This window comes from Pongo abelii, chromosome 1 (genome assembly GCF_028885655.2).
Source record: "Pongo abelii isolate AG06213 chromosome 1, NHGRI_mPonAbe1-v2.0_pri, whole genome shotgun sequence".
NCBI classification, from domain to species: domain Eukaryota; kingdom Metazoa; phylum Chordata; class Mammalia; order Primates; family Hominidae; genus Pongo; species Pongo abelii.
The window spans coordinates 214,806,518-214,823,900 of record NC_071985.2 but is presented as its reverse complement, the minus strand read 5'-3'; the positions used below and the strand labels follow the sequence as shown (position 1 = coordinate 214,823,900).

General features: G+C 50.1%; 1 protein-coding gene across 6 annotated transcripts in view; it reads left to right on the top strand.

The window, feature by feature from the left end:
- The window catches only part of PAX7 (paired box 7), a 120,114-nt gene extending 103,556 nt beyond the window's left edge, over window positions 1-16,558 (top strand). For 3 of the 6 annotated variants that reach the window (XM_054540825.2, XM_054540839.1, XM_002811397.4), the window contains exons 8-9: window positions 938-1,184; window positions 10,117-16,558. In XM_054540825.2, the coding sequence (XP_054396800.1) occupies window positions 938-1,184; window positions 10,117-10,232 (363 nt within the window). In that variant the 3' untranslated portion in view covers window positions 10,233-16,558. Of the gene's footprint in view, window positions 1-937; window positions 6,798-10,116 lie in introns of those variants that run through there. The other 3 variants (XM_009234401.4, XM_003775790.4, XM_009234413.3) reach the window with 2 other exon arrangements.
- Window positions 16,559-17,383: the final 825 nt, after the last annotated feature.

Sequence of the window (17,383 nt, the reverse complement as noted above, 5' to 3'; positions counted from 1 at the left end):
TATTATCTTTGTTAGTAGCTTCTCTCACCCGACCCAGACCCTTCCTCCTCCTCTCCCCCGACCGAGGGCAGGGACCATGGCTCTTTCTCCACTGAAGTCTCAGAGCCTTCAGCTCTCAGCCTGGGACCAGAGCCACCATCCACGTCTGTTTGTGGAGTAAATAAGTGAACATCCCAGTAAGTGAACACCTGGACCTCCATCCAGGTCCCCTAAGCTGAGTTTCTAGAGACAAGCCTCCCCTGGTAGTCTGTGTTGCCAGCGCTGACAGTGAGTTCCTATTTGTGGAACCCAGCCAGGCAGGGAAGGAAGGGATGGTCACAGACCTTAGGAGCTGGTAGAATCAAAGGAAGGGGCCTGAGAGGCTCTTTGAAAGCATTGGCCGTGGGCTTCAGTGTCGAAGGGGCAGGAACTTCAGAGTCCAGAGGAGTGGCAGGCAGAGCAAGCCACACACAATGACGCCAGACAGATCAAGAGTCCTGCTGTAATGTTTGTGTTAGAAGACGGGGTCATCCCAGTCTGATGGGGGAGGCACAGTTCTCTGAGCTTGGAGAACTCCCTGACTGATGGGAGAGGCCTCATTAGCCAGTTTGTTCATTCGTGCATTCATTCATGCATTTATTCATTCAATAGACAGGCCCAGAGTGACCCTTAGAGCCAGACCCTGGAGCTAGAGAGGCGAGTAAGGCCCTGCTGAGTTCTCAGTGGAAGGAGGATCCCTGGGTCAGGACCCTCCTTCAAGAGAAACACTGAAGATCAGAAGCCATCCCATGCGTGAGGGCATGCAAATCAGGTAAACTGAGGACCTCGAAGCTACAGAGACTTCAAGGGAACAACTCTGGCAAAGAGCGTTCCAGGGCCAGCCTGGCATTGTGCCCAGTGTGCTCGTGTCTCTGGGGTCTGTCCAGTGAGCCTGGCACTAATGGCCTTTTCCCCACAGGTGATGAGCATCTTGGGCAACCCCAGCGCGGTGCCCCCGCAGCCACAGGCTGACTTCTCCATCTCCCCGCTGCATGGCGGCCTGGACTCAGCCACCTCCATCTCAGCCAGCTGCAGCCAGCGGGCCGACTCCATCAAGCCAGGAGACAGCCTGCCCACCTCCCAGGCCTACTGCCCACCCACCTACAGCACCACCGGCTACAGCGTGGACCCCGTGGCCAGCTATCAGTACGGCCAGTACGGCCAGAGTGAGTGCCTGGTGCCCTGGGCGTCCCCCGTCCCCATTCCTTATCCCACCCCCAGGGCCTCCTGCTTGTTTGTGGAGAGCTACAAGGTGGTGTCAGGGTGGGGAATGTCCGTTTTACACATGGAAAAATTGAAGTCCAGCAAGACAGAACAGTTCACCTAAAATGACACTGAATTGGGCAAAACCCAGGACATCTCCTGGCTAAGCCCCTGCTTCCATACTGTGACTCCAACAGAAATATAATACACAACACAAATATCACTTAACATTTCTAGTGGCCACATTTTAAAACATAAGAAGAAACAGGCCAGGCATGGTGGCTCATGCCTGTAATCCCAGCACTTTGGAAGACTGAGGCAAATGAATCACTTGAGCCCAGGAGTTCAAGACCAGCCTGGTCAACATGGTGAAACTCTGTCTCTACTAAAAATAGAAAAATTAGCCAGGCATGGTGGCGCGCACCTGTAATCTCAGCTACTCAAGTAGGTGAGGCACAAGAATCACTTGAACCCGGGAAGCGGAGGTTGCAGTGAGCCGAGATCACGCCACTGTACTCCAGCCTATGTGACAGAGCAAGACTCTGTCTCAAAAAAAAAAAAAAAATCAAGGAGAAGAAACAATGGAATTATTTTTACTAACATTTTATTTAACCCAGTACATCTGAAAGATTATCATTTCAAAATGCAATTCATATATAATTATTGAGATATTTTACATTCTCTTCTTCATACTATGTCTTTGACATCCTGTGTGTATTTTACACTTACAGCCCATTTTAATTTGGACACTGAGTTTTCAACAGAAATACTTGATCTATATTTAAATTTCATATAGTTTGCAATTGAGAAAATAGACTTACACACCCAAAGTGTTCCAAATTGTAAGTTTTCCAACCACTAAATAACCCAATTGAAGATTGGTTTTTGACTTTAAATTAGTTCAAGTGAAATCGACATTTGAAATTCTGTTTCCCAGTTGCACTAGCCACCGTTCAAGTGCTCGGTAGCCATGTGCTGCTGGTGGCCACCGTGCTGGACAGCTCAGTGGGAGACCCTGCCTCTTCTGCCACAGGGCATGGGAAAGCTGTGTTTGCAGCTCTCTCCTCCACTCCAAACTCTGCAGTGGTCTCATGCACACATCCCAGCTGCTATCCCCTTTGTGCCTTGCCTTGAGGCAGGTACCGTGGACCCTCACACCAAAGGCTGGAAAACGAAGGCCTGGACACAGCCTCCACCGCCTGGCAAGGCCAGCAGCAGGGCAGGCCCAGATGGGACAGGGAGCCAGAGGTCAAGGGTCACTTTCCTGCCCCACCACCCTGCAAAGGCCTCACCTGCTGGTGTCAAACTAATCAGAAGGGCGTGTGGCAAGAGGGTGAGGCCCCCATCCCTGAGGGCATCCTCTCCCCCAGCCCAGCCCTGGGCCAGCCTTTCTGACCTCTGCTTCCTGTCCACCCCCCAACCCACTCCTCTTCACGTGTCGTTGGCCTCCACTGCCAAATGAGGGCCAGCTGTGTCGGCTCCACCTCCCAGCTGGGTTCACAACCCTTCCTGTGCGGGTACATGTTTGCATATGTGTATGTACACGTGTGTATGGGTGTTTGTGAGTACGTATGTTGGGACATGTTACAATTCATGTGTGTGTGTGCATGTGATGCTTCTGAGCATTTCAGCACCCGTGTGTTATTGCATGCATCTTTGCATATGCGCGAATACATGTATGTGTCAGTGGGCACATGTGAGCATATGTGTATATGACTTCACATGCATGCACATAAATGAGCATACTGTGCACACGTAATGTGCACATCTGTCTGTGTGTGTGAACACACATGTGCACACATATATGTAAGTATATGTATCTGCTTAAACAAACATGTTTAAATGTGCATTCAAGTCTGTACATATGGTTGAGTGTGTCTTTATGTGTGCCTCCATGTTTGGCTCAGGTATGCATATGTCAATATGTAGATAGGTATAATGAATATGTATGCATGTGTATAGATGTATATGAGTGTGCAAACGTGTGACTGTATGTACGTGTATAGCCATGCATTGAGGCATGCACACATGCTTGAGTGTGTCTGTGATCGTGTGTTTGGGGGTACCTGTGTGTGGACACATATATTCTGTGTGCAGCATGTAAATAGGGGTGAGTGTATGAGTATGTTTGGGTACGTCATAGGTGTGGCTGTGTGTACATGTGTATGGATGTACGTGTGGGTGTAGACATACATCGTGTCTGTGTGTATAACTGTGTGTGTGTGAATGTGTGCGTGGGGGTCCTACATGTGCATGAGAGAATTTCCAGAGGGCCCCAGGGTGACCCCCTGACCCAGCCCATGTTCCTGGGCATGGAGCAGGACACACATGCTCTTGATAAATATTTTAGAGTGACCTCAGCGGCAGCAGCAGCCCCGGCCTGGGGCAGGCGTTAGTCACACCCAAGCTCAGTGCCCTCCTGCTCCAGGGGCGCCTGCTCATTTCGGAAATAAAATTAACCCCAAAGTCAGCATGGGGGCAGCAGGGGAGGGGATCAAAAGGGAAGGGGCCTAGGAGGCGAGAAAGGAGGGTTTGTTCTCCTCTTGCCTGGACAAAGCCAGCCAGAGCAGCTTCCTCCTCCCCCACCACCCCCTACTCCGTTCTTCTCTTTTCCATTCTCTCCTTCCACTCCCTTCTCCTCCTCCTGTCACTCCCCTTCCAGCTCCACCCTTGCTGCCCTGGCTTCTCCAGGAATAGCTCAGAGCTCCTCTTGGCCACATTCTCCAGTCCTCCCCAAAGGGAGCCCAGCACAGACCCCAACTCACCCCACAGAGACTCCGGGCCCAAGCTGGGAGGGAAGGGCTGGAGGAAAAGCCCCCTCCTCTGCCCCCAATTAGTGCAGGCAGCCACACACTTGCCTCTCTGAGCCTCAGTCTTCCCATTTGTGAAATGGAGGCCACGAATTAGACTTAGCCATCTCGAAGTGTTTCCATTGCACCACCTCCCTCTCCTTTGCCATTTTGGAGGCCCTGAGACACATCATGTTCCCACTAACCATTTGCCCCACATCCCTGGGCAACTTAATCCATCTATGGCTGGGATGCCCCACTGTGTGTGCAAGAGTCCCATGTCCTGGACTGTGCCCGCGTATGCCCAGGTCTATCTGTCCTCCCTTAACACCTGTCCTCTGCCCAAGTTCATCCCACAGGGCACTGGGCAAAATGTGTGCTCCTCATTCATGTCATTCTCTAAGTTATTTGTCCCCAGGTTGCAGGTGCAAAAACGAGGCTCAGAGAGGCGAGGTAGCTTTTCCAAAATCCCACAGCATGGCAATGGTGGACCCAAAGTCCTCTAACTTCAAACCACAGATTTGTGGAGGCCACTGAGCAGCGATACACACCTGAGCCCACCCATGCGTGGATTCACGTCCACAGCTTCACATGCACGTGCATATGGACAGATGCACACACAGAGAGGGGTTTATATGTGAGTGTTCACTAATGTGTGTACACAGCTTTAAGATATAAATATACAAAATGTGCATGTGTAAAGGAAGGAGGAACGACCATTTATTGAGCATCTACTATGGGTCTAGCATTTCATCCTCACGCCACCCTATGCAGTACACGTAGTTATTCCCATTGGACAGATGAGGAAATGGGATCCCAAAGAGGCTGTTTGCCCAAGGCCACCTGGCAGCCCATACTGATGTGTACACAGCCACACCTGCAGCCTGGTCCCTGGAGAGCCACCTTCAGGTGTGCATGGAACGAGCATACACATGGGCCAAACTCTTAGGCCCCAGAGTCCTCCTCCTCCTCTCCGTGGGCTTCTCATCTTCCCAGGGACACCTTCACTCCTTTTCCTGCTCTGGCCATTGTCCATCCACCTGTCCGTCTTTCCTCGTCTCTAGGGGGGTGGGGGCAGGGGCCCAGGGATGGGGCACACCGCAGATTAATATGGCCTTGGTGTTCCCAGAGGCCAGGGCCATACTAATGATGGGGCTGATAGAACGCAGAAGTGTGAAAAGAATTTTAATAGATCTGACAAGTCTAATAAGAATTTGTGTCTAGAAGGGTCCTCCTCTGGGGCTGCGGGCTGACGAGGCGCTGACGGCTGAGATTGTTTACCGGTTGGCATCACCACCACGTCTCCTGCCAACTCCCAATTAATCTAATTTGAGACATTTAGAAACCAGGCGCGGGCGCGAGGCAGAAGAGGGGAGAAGTGGAGAGACAGAGGGACAGGGAGGGCCGTTGACGGAGGCCATAATAAGAAATGTCACAGCCCTGCCCTCGCCGGCCCCTCGGCTCCACCCCTGGGAGAGGCAGGCTGTGCGGCCTGTTGGGTGCCCTTGAAGTTGGCAGGGTCGTCAGGAAAGTTTGGCTTCCTGGTGTTTCCTTGGCTACCTAGATGGGGCCTGGCAAGCTCCTACTGTGTGCTGGGCCATGGGCTAGTCGCTGGGAGAGGCTGACAAGGATAAGGCACACAGAGTGGCCAGAGGCACAGGCAGGACCAATGCAGGCTCCTCCTCCAGGACCAATGCAAGCTCTTCCTCCATGTCACGCACTGCATGTGACTCTGGGCCGGTGACCTCTCCGTACCTCAGTTTCCTCATTTATAGAAGGAGAACGCTGATACTTAAAGCATGGGGAAGTTGAAAGAAATAGATGTGGTCATGCCTGCCAGCACACAGTAGGTGGTCCATACATGAGGGTGTTCGCCTTGTTGTTCTGATTATTATTCAAAGCCAGTGAAAACTAGAACTACCATATTTATCAAAAGGATAGGAATCAGTGTAGCAAAGGGATGCCTGCACTCCCATGTTTATTGCAAAACCATTCACAACGGCCAAGACATAGAATCAACCTAAGTATCCATCAACAGATGAATGGATAAAGAACATATAGTGTATCTACCCAGTGGAATACTATTCAGCCATAAAAAAGAATAAAATCCTGTCATCTGCAGCAACATGGATGGAGCTGCAGATCATTTTATTAAGTAACATAAGCCAGGCACAGAGAGACAAACATCACATGTTCTCACATATGGGAGCTAAGAAGGTTGATCTCATGGAGATAGAGAGTCAAATGATGGTTACTAGAGGCAGGGAAGCAGGGAGGGAGATGAAGAGAGGTTGGTTAATGGGTACAAACATACAGTTAGATAGAAGGAATAATCTCTAGTGTTTGATAACATAATAGGGTGACTACAGCTAACAACAATGTATTGTATGTTTCAAAATAGCTAGAAGAGAGGATTTGAAACACATAGAAATGATAAATACTGGGCCAGGCATGGTGGCTCACACCTGTCATCCCAGCACTTTGGGAGGCCAAGGTGGGCGGATCACTTGAGGTCGGGAGTTTGAGACCAGCCTGGCCAACATGGTGAAACCCCATCTCTACTAAAAAATACAAAAATTAGCCAGATGTATTGGTTGGCACCTGGAATCCCAGCTAGTTGGGAGACTGAGGCAGGAGAATTGCTTGAACTCAGGAGGTGGAGGTTGCAATGAGCCAAGATTGCGCTATTGCACTACAGCCTGGGAGACAGAGTGAGAGTCCGTCTCAAAAAGAAAAAAAAAAAAAAGATAAGATAAATCCTGAAGGTGATGGATGCCCTAAACAGCCTTACTTGATCGTTACACATTCTATGCACGTAGCAAAACATCAGAGGTACCCCCCAAAATTATGTGCAAATATTATGTCTCAATTGTTTAAAAAGCCAGAGCTCTCAGCCCACCCACAGGAATAGCTGGAGAGGTTGGTGTGAGAGGCTGGCATGGTGTGAAGTAAGGAGGGGAGGCAGCGGCTGCTGTGACTCAGGGAAAGCGTCTCCTGCCTTAGCAGCATGCCTTTGGACAGATGGCTTACATTGCCTGGAGCAGAACATAGGATCAATGCAGAATTTGGGGTGTAGAGCACCTCGTGCCCTCTAAAGTGTTGTGCATGTACAAAGGGTTATTCTCTAGGAGCCTGCAGGGGTGGCTGGGAGCCAGGCTCAGACTGCCTGGGTTTGAATCCTGGCTCCACAACTTATGAACTGTGTGATCTTTGAAGTGGTGCAGTCTCTCAGAGCCTCAGTTCCATCATCTGGAAGATGCGGATACCACCACTACCAGCCTCATAGAGTTGTGAGAATTAAGTGGAAAATGAGCACAAAATGCTTAGAACAGGACTGGGATAGAACAAGCTCTCTGTAAACACTGGCTCCTCCTCTTTCTATTCCGACTGTCCCTCTAAGAATGAGGCTTTTTTTTTTTTTTTTTTTTCTGAGATGGAGTCTTGCTCTGTTGCCCAGGTTGGAGTGCAGTGGTGCAATCTTGGCTCACTGCAAGCTCCACCTCTCGGATCACGCCATTCTCCTGCCTCAGCCTCCCAAGTAGCCGGGACTACAGGTGTGTGCCACCATGCCTGGCTAATTTTTGTATTTTTAGTAAAGATGGGGTTTCACCGTGTTAGCCAGGATGGTCTCGATCTCCTGACCTTGTGATCCACCCACCTTGGCCTCCCAAAGTGCTGGGATTACAGGCATGAGCCACTGCGCCCGGCCAGAATGAGGCTTCTTAACGGGATGAACCCTGGAGCCCAGGTAAGGTAGGCTCCCAGTAGCAGAGTTGGTGTGGCCAGGGCTACAGGGTCCCTGCAAGGCCAGAGATGGGAATGGCCCTACCCTCACGCAGAGTAAGAGGCAGACCCAAGGCAGGGCCAGGCTGACTGCCACCAACTCTGCTCTACCAACTGGGAGCCTGGAGGCCAAGTGACTTCAGAGGAAGGCTGGCAGTCCCTGGGGGCTCAGCTCAGACCCTAGGCAGACTTAACTTTCCTCTTGTCACCCACCCTGGAGCCTGGTAAGCAGAGGTGCACAGGGTTCAGATGCTCCAGAGAGATTCCAGGGCATTTGCACATCCTTTGGGACTGTCGAGGGCCAAGCCCCTTCATGCTCTGTAACCACCATCTTAAAGAACAGTGTCTCACTTCATCCTCATAGCAGCAGCGCTGGAGGAGGCTGGACTTTGTTTTCCCCATTCTGTAGACAAGAGAGCAGGTGTAGAGAGGTCAAGTGATGTGCCCAGGGCCACACGAGCAGGAGGTAACTGGGACTGCAGCCACTTCATCTGCTGCTTCATCCCCTCCTGTCCCCATCAAAGGCCATGTTTACTTACTAAATCCCAATCCTAGTCTTCCACTGCTTCCAAACCCACATCTCTCAAGCTCACAATGTGCCAGGCACAGTACTAGCTAGCCACTTTGTACGTATTTCTTCTTTAACCTTCATAACAGCTCCTCAGATAGGTGCTGTTACAATCCCCATTTTACAGACAAGGAAACTGAGGTTTGAATAGATGAGGTGGGATGCCCCAGACCATACGTTAAAAGTTGGCATGTGCAGGATGTGAACCTGTGTCATTTGAACCACTAGGCAATATGGCCTCCCATGGCTCAATGATTGGCACTGCCCACCTGGCCTCCCTGGCCTCGTCCTCAGGCCATGCCTATCACCTTTTGGCTCCACCCACCTGCCCTGGGCAGGAACCTCCAACCTTAAGGAAGCATGTAGAGTGCTACAGGGTCCCCCGTGGGCAGGTGACAGAACAAGTGTTGAGCCAGGCCTTGAAATTCCCAATGCAGTGTTCTTTCCATCTTCCTCTTGCTTCTGGATCCTACAAATCCCAGGGGTTTGGACTGGCCACAGCCACAGATCCCAGCTTGGGAGGCAGCATCTCTGTGCCTCTGGAGGCCTTGGCCACACCCCAGCCAAATCATTTGGTCAGGGCTGATTTCTATTGTAGCTCAGAAAGACGGAATTAGTACAGTCAAGACAGAACACATGTACATGCAGGTCTAGGGTCATCCCTGCACATACACAGATATAGAGGCAGGTAGCTGGCTCAGTTGGAACTCACCTGTACACAGTGCCTGCATATGCACTGGCATTCCCAAGGTTCATCTATTCACAAAGGTGCACACAACTCACACACATATGTGCACGTGTGTGTGCAAATGTTGCTCTTCTGTGGACATTCATGTGCAAGCCAATTATTCAAGGAGATTCTTGTTTCAGTTGTTCACACACACAAGTATGCAACACTCTCAGGCACACACACCCTCAGACACTCATCTGTCTCCTCTGGGTGACCAGATGGACAGAGCTGTAGGTCTCAGCTCCCTCCGTATCTGCGTGCTGGCTCCTTCTGCATTGATCCCTCAGCTCACCCACAGCCACTTTGGCCTCACAGCAAAGGTCTTGCTTTGCCTTATCTGTAAGCTGGGCACAGATAGAGAAGGCAGAGAGACCTTACCCTCATCATTACCTGCACTCAGGGATTCACAGGGCCTTCCCCATAGCAGGTATATGTAGTGGGCTTGTTGAGGGGTGGTTAATTCTTTGCTCAGCAATATGGGTAATCTTCTGTGCCTCCCTAGGAACTTACCAGAGAGCTGGGCACACAATGCATTAAACATATGTGCTGAATGATTGGAGAGGAGATGAGAGAAAGAGCTTCATGAAGAGATGGTTAGATAGAAGGATGGATGGATGGATGGATGGATGGATGGATGGATGGATGGATGATGGATGGGTGGATGAGGGATGGATAGAGGATGGATGGATAGAAGGATGGATGGATGGATGGATGGATGGATGGATGGATGGATGGATACATGGATGGATAAATGGATGGATGGATGGACAGAGAATGGATAAATGAATGATTGGGTGGATGGAGGCATGGATGCATGGATATGGCTGGATGGATGAGAAGATGAGTGGATAGAAGGATGGAAGGATGATGGATGGATGAAAGAATGGATGAATAGGATGGATGGATGGGATGGATGGATGGATGGATGGATGGATGGATGGATGGATGGATGGGTGTAGATAGAGTGAATGGAAGAATAAACAAAAAGAACCTCAATTTCTAGGAGAGTCTCTTCTTTTTTCCAGCTGCTGTTGATTATCTGGCCAAAAATGTGAGCCTCTCCACCCAGCGTCGCATGAAGCTCGGGGAGCACTCTGCTGTGCTGGGACTCCTGCCTGTGGAAACTGGCCAGGCCTACTAGGGCCCCTGGGGTGACTTGCCCCAGCCCAATTCCCAGCCCAACCCTAACTGACCCCTGAGCCTCCCAGCCCTGCCCCCTCATCCCCCTGTTGTCCTAGGAGGCCAGGAAAAGAGTCCACCTGCTTCTCATCACCGGCCCCCTGGAGGTAGACAGCCAGCTTGTCACTCACCTGTGGTTAGGGATCCAGAGTGATGCCCTTGGAGTCTGCTCCCCACTTTCCCAAAGGAGGGTTTCTGGTCAGCCTGAAGTCCTCCCCTGTCAAATCCCATGGTGGCCTCTGTGCCATCTCAGGCATGGAGATTGAGGCCCACCTTGAACACCTTGGGCATCCAGAGGAGGATGGTGCCTGAGAAGAGGTCCTGCAGCCCTTTGGACCCAACTCCAGTGGGTGCCCTAGCTAGAGGTGGAGGTGAAGCTTTCAGGGCTGCTCTCAGCTGGATGTACTGGGAGCCAGCCCTGCAAGGAGGGTCTCTGGCTCAGTGTCAGAACCACAGCCCTTTCCTCCTCTAGACATTGGGACTCCAGCAGAGAGGGGACCCTGGCTGTGGGGTCTTCCCAGGGGAGTCAGCATGGGGGCAGTCTCACCCCCACCCAGGAATTTGAAGGACTTCAGAACCCTCCCCAGACACCTCTACTGGGGGCACGGGGAAATCTAGCACAGGCAGGGAGACTGGGGAGACCAGGAAGAGGCTTAACCAGAGGGCAGGGGCACGCGGGGGTGGGACTTATCAGCCATGGGCCCACCCAGGATATGAGGACCCAACTCAGGCTTCTGGAAGCAGAGGGCTCTTAGCCTGAAGCCCAAGTACCCCCAATGTCCACTATATCTGGGGCCTGGGGAGCCCACAGAACCTTTCAGTTTCCTTCATTAGCTGAATCAGATGAGATGGGGAGGGGATAAAGTCTTGAGGATACATGAGTGGAGGAGCAGGAAGTGGGCTCAGAAGGCACTTTCATAACCAGGTCCCTCTGTTTGTGGGAGGGCAAGCCTTTGTTGCCCAAGGCTTCAGCTCTCTTCCTGCAAGTCCACACCCCAGGGAGTTGAGATTTTGCCCAAAGCCTTCTGCAGAGGCTCGAGCCCATCCTTACCATGCCCCATCCTCTAGGAAGAGGCCTCCATCTTCCCCAAACCCCTTTCAGTTTCTGCGGATGCAGAGAGCTACCCTCAGAGCTTTGGAGGAGGGCTCTAGACTGGGCAGGGATTGTTTGCCCCACAGACAAGATGATCCCCCCTGGCATGTTGTTAGGGGCATATCGCTGTCCTGCTCAGAGTGGCATCTTTCAATGTTGCCTCCGTCTTGGCCAAGAAGTCCCTGCCTCCTGATCCGGCACAGCTGAGCTGAGGCAGATGTGACCAGTTTTCAAGCTACCACCCCTGGGCAGAGGAAGATGTCAACAATTCCAGAGCAGAGGGAAGAGGCACCTTCCTTGACCACGCCAGTGGCCTCCTGAAGTTCCATTCTCTGAAGAGCTGGGACCTTGAGGGGATGATTCAAACCCCCGATTCCTCCTCCCTGGGAACTTTTTACCACCTTTACCTATTTATCAAAATCACATTCATCTTTACTATCACTGTCACTGTAATCTACATTCCATCACCTTTATCAGGTGCTGCTGAGTACAAAGTACTTGGGATGGGAGACACAGCACTGAATTCACAAACATTGGATCAAACTGCTTGTCCCCACCTGGGTTCATGAGGTCACCTCTTTGCTCAATCCATGCCTTTTGCCCTTAGCCAACAAGACATTCCTAGAGGGAAAGGGCTGCTGCTCTGGGAGTCAACCTGAGTTCCTCCTTCCTGGGGAGCTGGGTTGGCAAGATTCTAGGACACTCACCTGCATGGATGTCACCTCTGTGACAAATGCTTACCTGTTTCTCATCTTCAGACTTGGTGATATCAAGCCTGTTCTGGACCATGACCAGGCTGGCTCATATCTCTGGTTTAGAGAAACCTATGAATAATTGGGGACAAACAGACTCTTTGGTAGCAGCAGACACATGTGATCCATCAAGATCAACCAAGGTTGCAACTTGAGCGTCCACTGCCAGAGACCTTTGGTTCTTCAAGCTCGGGACAAAAAAGAAAACTCTGTTGTCCCTTGGTAACCCAGTCTCTGCTTTTGTAGCTATCACAGCAGAAAGCAGCTCTTCCTGAAGACCAAACACTTGTCATCCACATTCCTTGAATGGCCAATCCTTCTACCTGGAGGCCTGGCTCAGAAAGTGTCTGAGTCTCCTGACACCCTCTGTGACTCAGGAGCAGGGATCTCAGGCAGCTGTCATCAAAACCACCCAGCCCCATCCCCAGGAGGCGACATTCTAATGCTAGGACCAATCCCAGATATCTGGTCCCAATGGTGAAATGGAACAAAGACCTGCTTGGGAATAAACCAAATGATTTCTCATGACGTTGAACATAAGTTCTCCCAAGCCATCATCTTGGTAGAAAATGGGACTTATTCCTTAAGGGACCCCACCCCCTTCAGAAAGAGGCCCTTGACCCTGATAGGTTCTCTCTAAAACCCGTATATTAACACATCTGGCCAACTTGGGTTATAAAATTCAGCCTTGTGTTGGCAACTCGAAACATCACCAGGGAGGTGATGTTGAGTGAGAGACACAAGGCCTCCATCTCTTTGGGGCTGGCCACGGCCTGAGAAAGAAGGCCCGGGTTCCAGCGGCCAGGCCGTCCCAGAAACAACCCCCATCCATCCCTGTAAATAGAGTCTGTAGCAAAATAAGAGCTGCTTCCTCCAACTTATCACAAGTCACCGTTGGTCCTCTCTAAGGAGGGCTGTCTTCTGAGTTCATTGTACAATAGTTGGAAACGTGGTGATGTGCTGTTTGTTTATAGAAAGTTGACTTTTTACAAATATATATATATACTAAAAAAGGAAAGAAATCCCCCACAGTGTGTGTCGTGCTAGTGCCAGAGACCATCTGTAGGGATATATCTTCATATTGTGTGTTTCAAATTATGCATTCCAGGCTCTAGTGGGTTCTTTCATTCTTGTTCCTTTATTTTTTTCATTTGGTATTTCTCTCTTGCTATATAAAGAAAAAAAGAAGTGATGTGTAAGAACCAAGCTATGCTTTTATACTTCCATTTTGTACTTGATTTACCTTTGTTGTTCTTTTGCCAGAGGAACATGAAAGGGCAGAGCAAACAGAGAACTAGGGGGATAAGAGAGAAGAAAAGAAGAATGGAGAGAGAGGTTTGCCCAGAAGGAAAAGGAAGAGTCAGACTGAAATCTGACTCTGGCTTGAGAGCAGGACAGGTCCCAGAGTTTGACCACTCTGCCAGAATCCAGTGTTTTAAGATGGAGTTGGTGAAGCATCCAAGATTTTGGATCCTGGGACTCAGTGACACTCTATCACCCAACTAAAAAGGTGTTCTCTGGGACCTCTCTCAGGCTGATGTTCTTCTCATCAAGCTCCCGAATGTGTCTCGCACTATTGGACACTTTTTGGGGGTACACAGGTCTTCTCTCCTCCCCTCCTGCAGAGGCACCAAAACCAAGACCAAATGGGGGTTCTCTAGCCGCCAACTTGAAACGCTCTGAGACTTCTGTGTATTTGATGCTTCTTCAAGTCAGCTCTGACATGGCCAATTCCCTGACATGGGAAATATTTACATAGTACTCTAGATCATTCCTTCTTCCTAGTAACTGCAACTTTGTTGCTTCCGTGTTTGACTCACAGCCATTTTCCCCCATGCGGAAGTGAGTGGGTGTACGTGAGGGTGTGAGTGGGGTGTGTGCGTGGGCGTGTGGGCGTGAGGTGTGTGTTTAAATATAATCGCACCATAATTTATTCAGCTATATGGAGTAGTAGACTAGAAAGAAAAACTGGTATTTGCTTTAACTACCTGCTGCTTGTAAGCGCTTCCTCTGTAACTCAGGCGTAACTGTTATACATTAAAAGAAATTAAAAGCATTTTGAAGGTTTCGTGTACTCAATTGATTGTCATTATGCAGCTGCTCCAAAAGGGACTCTGAGGGGTGTCCAAGAAGCCTTTGGACCTAATTTAGAGGATCAGGGTAGAAACTGTGTTTCTCTTGCTCCCCACTGGGTCCTCTAGTGCCAAGCAGCTGCGAGGTTTCTGGTGAATGCCTGATCAATATTTGATCAATGGATGTTGTTACTTTAAGCCTCTCTCTGAGCTCATAGAAACAGCACAGTGTCAAAGAATAAGGTGAAACTTTAGTTCTCTTCACCAGAGCAAAATTTTCCTGCTGCTAGTCTTAGAACCCTCAGTGGCTCTCTCCCATTACACAGGATTTGGAAGGTAGAAGAGAGCTCAGAAACTTACATATTGCTTGGAAGCATATGGGGATTCTCAGGCAATTTTCTGGTTTTGTTCTTTTTAGAGATGGGGTCTTGCTGTGTTGCCCAGGCTGGAGTGCAAGGCTATTCACAGGTGTGATCATAGCACACTGAAGCCTTGAACTCCTGGGCTCAAGTGATCTTCCCGTCAGCATCCTGAGTCATTGGGACTACCAGTATGCCTGGCTCTTTTTGAATTATTGATGGCGAGATCTCCAGAGAAAGCTGTAAGGGAATGAAGGAAGCAAGATAGGACAAGTAAAGAAGCTGAGCAAAGAGGTGGTTTTACCTGGCATCCAGCTTCAACCTGATGCTACAAGGAGCTCTGGAGTGTGGATTGTAGTACCAGAGTAGTCCCACCTTGAGGCCGGGGGCTGGCCTTTGGTACTGTGTCAGTCAGTCATTGACTGCTGGCTGTCCCGTTGATGTGGGTGGGTGGGTGATATGTAAGTGATATATAAACTATCTGTCCAAGCATCTCTCAAGTGGCTTTTGTGGGCTGCAGGCACTTCTGCAGAGAAAGCACAGCTATGAGCCCTTAGCAACAACAAGCACATCAGGGGACAGGTGCACTGGCCCAGGAAAAGAGACCTGGGCAGGGACCAGCAATGTCCACTCCACATATGTTCCCCTGGCCCTAAACCTGGGTATCCAAGTCATTCCAGGGCTCTGGTTTCCTTGGATTGTCTTCTGAACAGGAATGCAGTGGGGTGAGAGAGTTGTTGGTTGAAATTGTACATGAAGAATTGATAAGGTGCTCCTGTTGACCTGTGTCCAGTTAATCCAGCCAGATTCCCCAGGGCAAGGTCTGGAGGGAAACCCTTGGGTCTTCCTAGGGTCTGAAACCAATCAGAAGTTGCCCCAGTATCTTCCTCTTCACAGAGTCCCTGGAGTGTGATAAGCTCTGTGCCAGTCCCCTGTGGAATCCAGAAAGCATATATCAGAGCTAGTGCTCCCAACCATGTCCTGTCTCACATCTGTCCCCCACCTACCCACCTGCAACCAATCTATCCTTCAGGTAAGTCAGGAAGATGTGGGGGAGAGTCAGCTCTGCATCTAACTCACTATGGGTCCTCAGACAATTTTCTTCCCCTCTTGGACCCTATTTCCATATATTTTTAAAAAGCAGGCTTGCTGACACCTAAGGATCTTCCAGGTTACCATGATGATAACCTAAGCCAAAGGTTTGTTGTCATGCAGCTCAGAGAGTGCCTGCATCGCTTGGAGGTGTCCATCACAAGTGCTGGGAAAGCAACACAACACATGAGGTGCTGAGTGCATGAGGCCAAGGAGCTCCACAACATAGCCTGCCCTTTGAGACCCCCCACTTGGGGAGCTTTGCTAGAAGCACCCCCTGCCCCCAAAGACCTTTGTGGGCATCCCAAGGAAAGCTGAGGAATGTAGTTTTCTACCCAGGCACATGACTGCCCAGAATAAAATCAGGTTCCTGTATATAAAAGAAAAGAGGAGATGGATATTGGATAGACAAGTGTATCAGTCAGCTACTGCCACAGTAATGCTGCATAACAAAGCAGTCTCTCTTCCTGGTTTCATTGATCTGCATGCCTTATGGTGAATGAGTTTCACAGCCTTTCCTTGGACAAAATGTGCTAGTGAGGGAAAGGAGCTCCTTAGATAAATGAAGCCTCTGAGGTGGGAGGGACACACAGGACAGGGAGACCGAGAGCAATTGCACCTGCTGTGTGGCTGAATCTAGAATATCTGATCCTCCTGAGAGTACAGGTTCCAGAGCTCCACCATTCCCCTCCCTAGGCTGCCACTGACTTACTCTGAAAAGAGATCATTTTCCTACTGCTGACAATGTAAACAGCTGCAGTGAGGAGTGGGGACCCATTTCCCGAAGGCAGCAGTTGGGGCTGGTGTTCAGAGCTCCAGTCACCTTAGCTCTTAGCACCTTAGTTCAGAGCTCCAGTCACCTTAAAAAGTGCTTCCTTAGGTAAAGCCCCACCCCTTAGTACTCTCTGTGTGACCATAGGCAAGTCACTTTCCCTCCACTGTCTCATCTTTCAAATGGAAGTAAAGTCTGTCCCACTGTGTCAGCATAGAATACAGTAACCAACAACCCCAAATGTTGGTGGCTTAAAACACCAGAGGTTTGCTTTCTTCTCATCCATATTCATGACCACTACTCATCCTAGTCAGCATGATAGAGACAGGCATCCTCTCGAGCGTGCTGGCCTCAGTTACCTAAGGAAAGACAGAGCAGGTGGATCAGGCATTGGCTTTTAAAGCTTCCGCACGAAACAGGACACATCTGCTCACATGCCATTGGCCAGAGCAAGCCACATGGCCACAATGCACTTCAAAGGGAGCAGGGAGGTGTAATCTACCACTTGCCTGGGAAGTGGGAAGTGAGATTGCACTCGCTGCCCAGAGGGTTTTTACAAGGATCAGGAGAAGCAAACACCTTCCTGAAGCACCTGCTCTGTGCTCCTCTCCAAGGTGGGCCCTAGAGGGAGGGTGGGGCAGGGAGCTTCATTAAAAAGAACAGGAGACATAGATGGCCCCTGCTCTGAAGGAAGGGGAATACCATTTAATTGAGCTCCTAATTGGCTCCAGGCAGCAGCTTTTTGTGTATCATCAGTGTAACAACAGCCTTGTGAGGTGGGAATTTAACCTTTTGATGTACAGGAAGGAAATCAATGGTCAGAAAGTTAAAGTGTTGGCTCAAGCTCACACCACTGGTCAGTGGTGGAGACTGAGCTCTCCATGGTCATGTCTGATTTTTAATATCAAAGCACTGGGGAGATGGAGCAAGGGTCTTGTGTGAGGGTGAATCCCCGGGATCTCTACCCCATAGA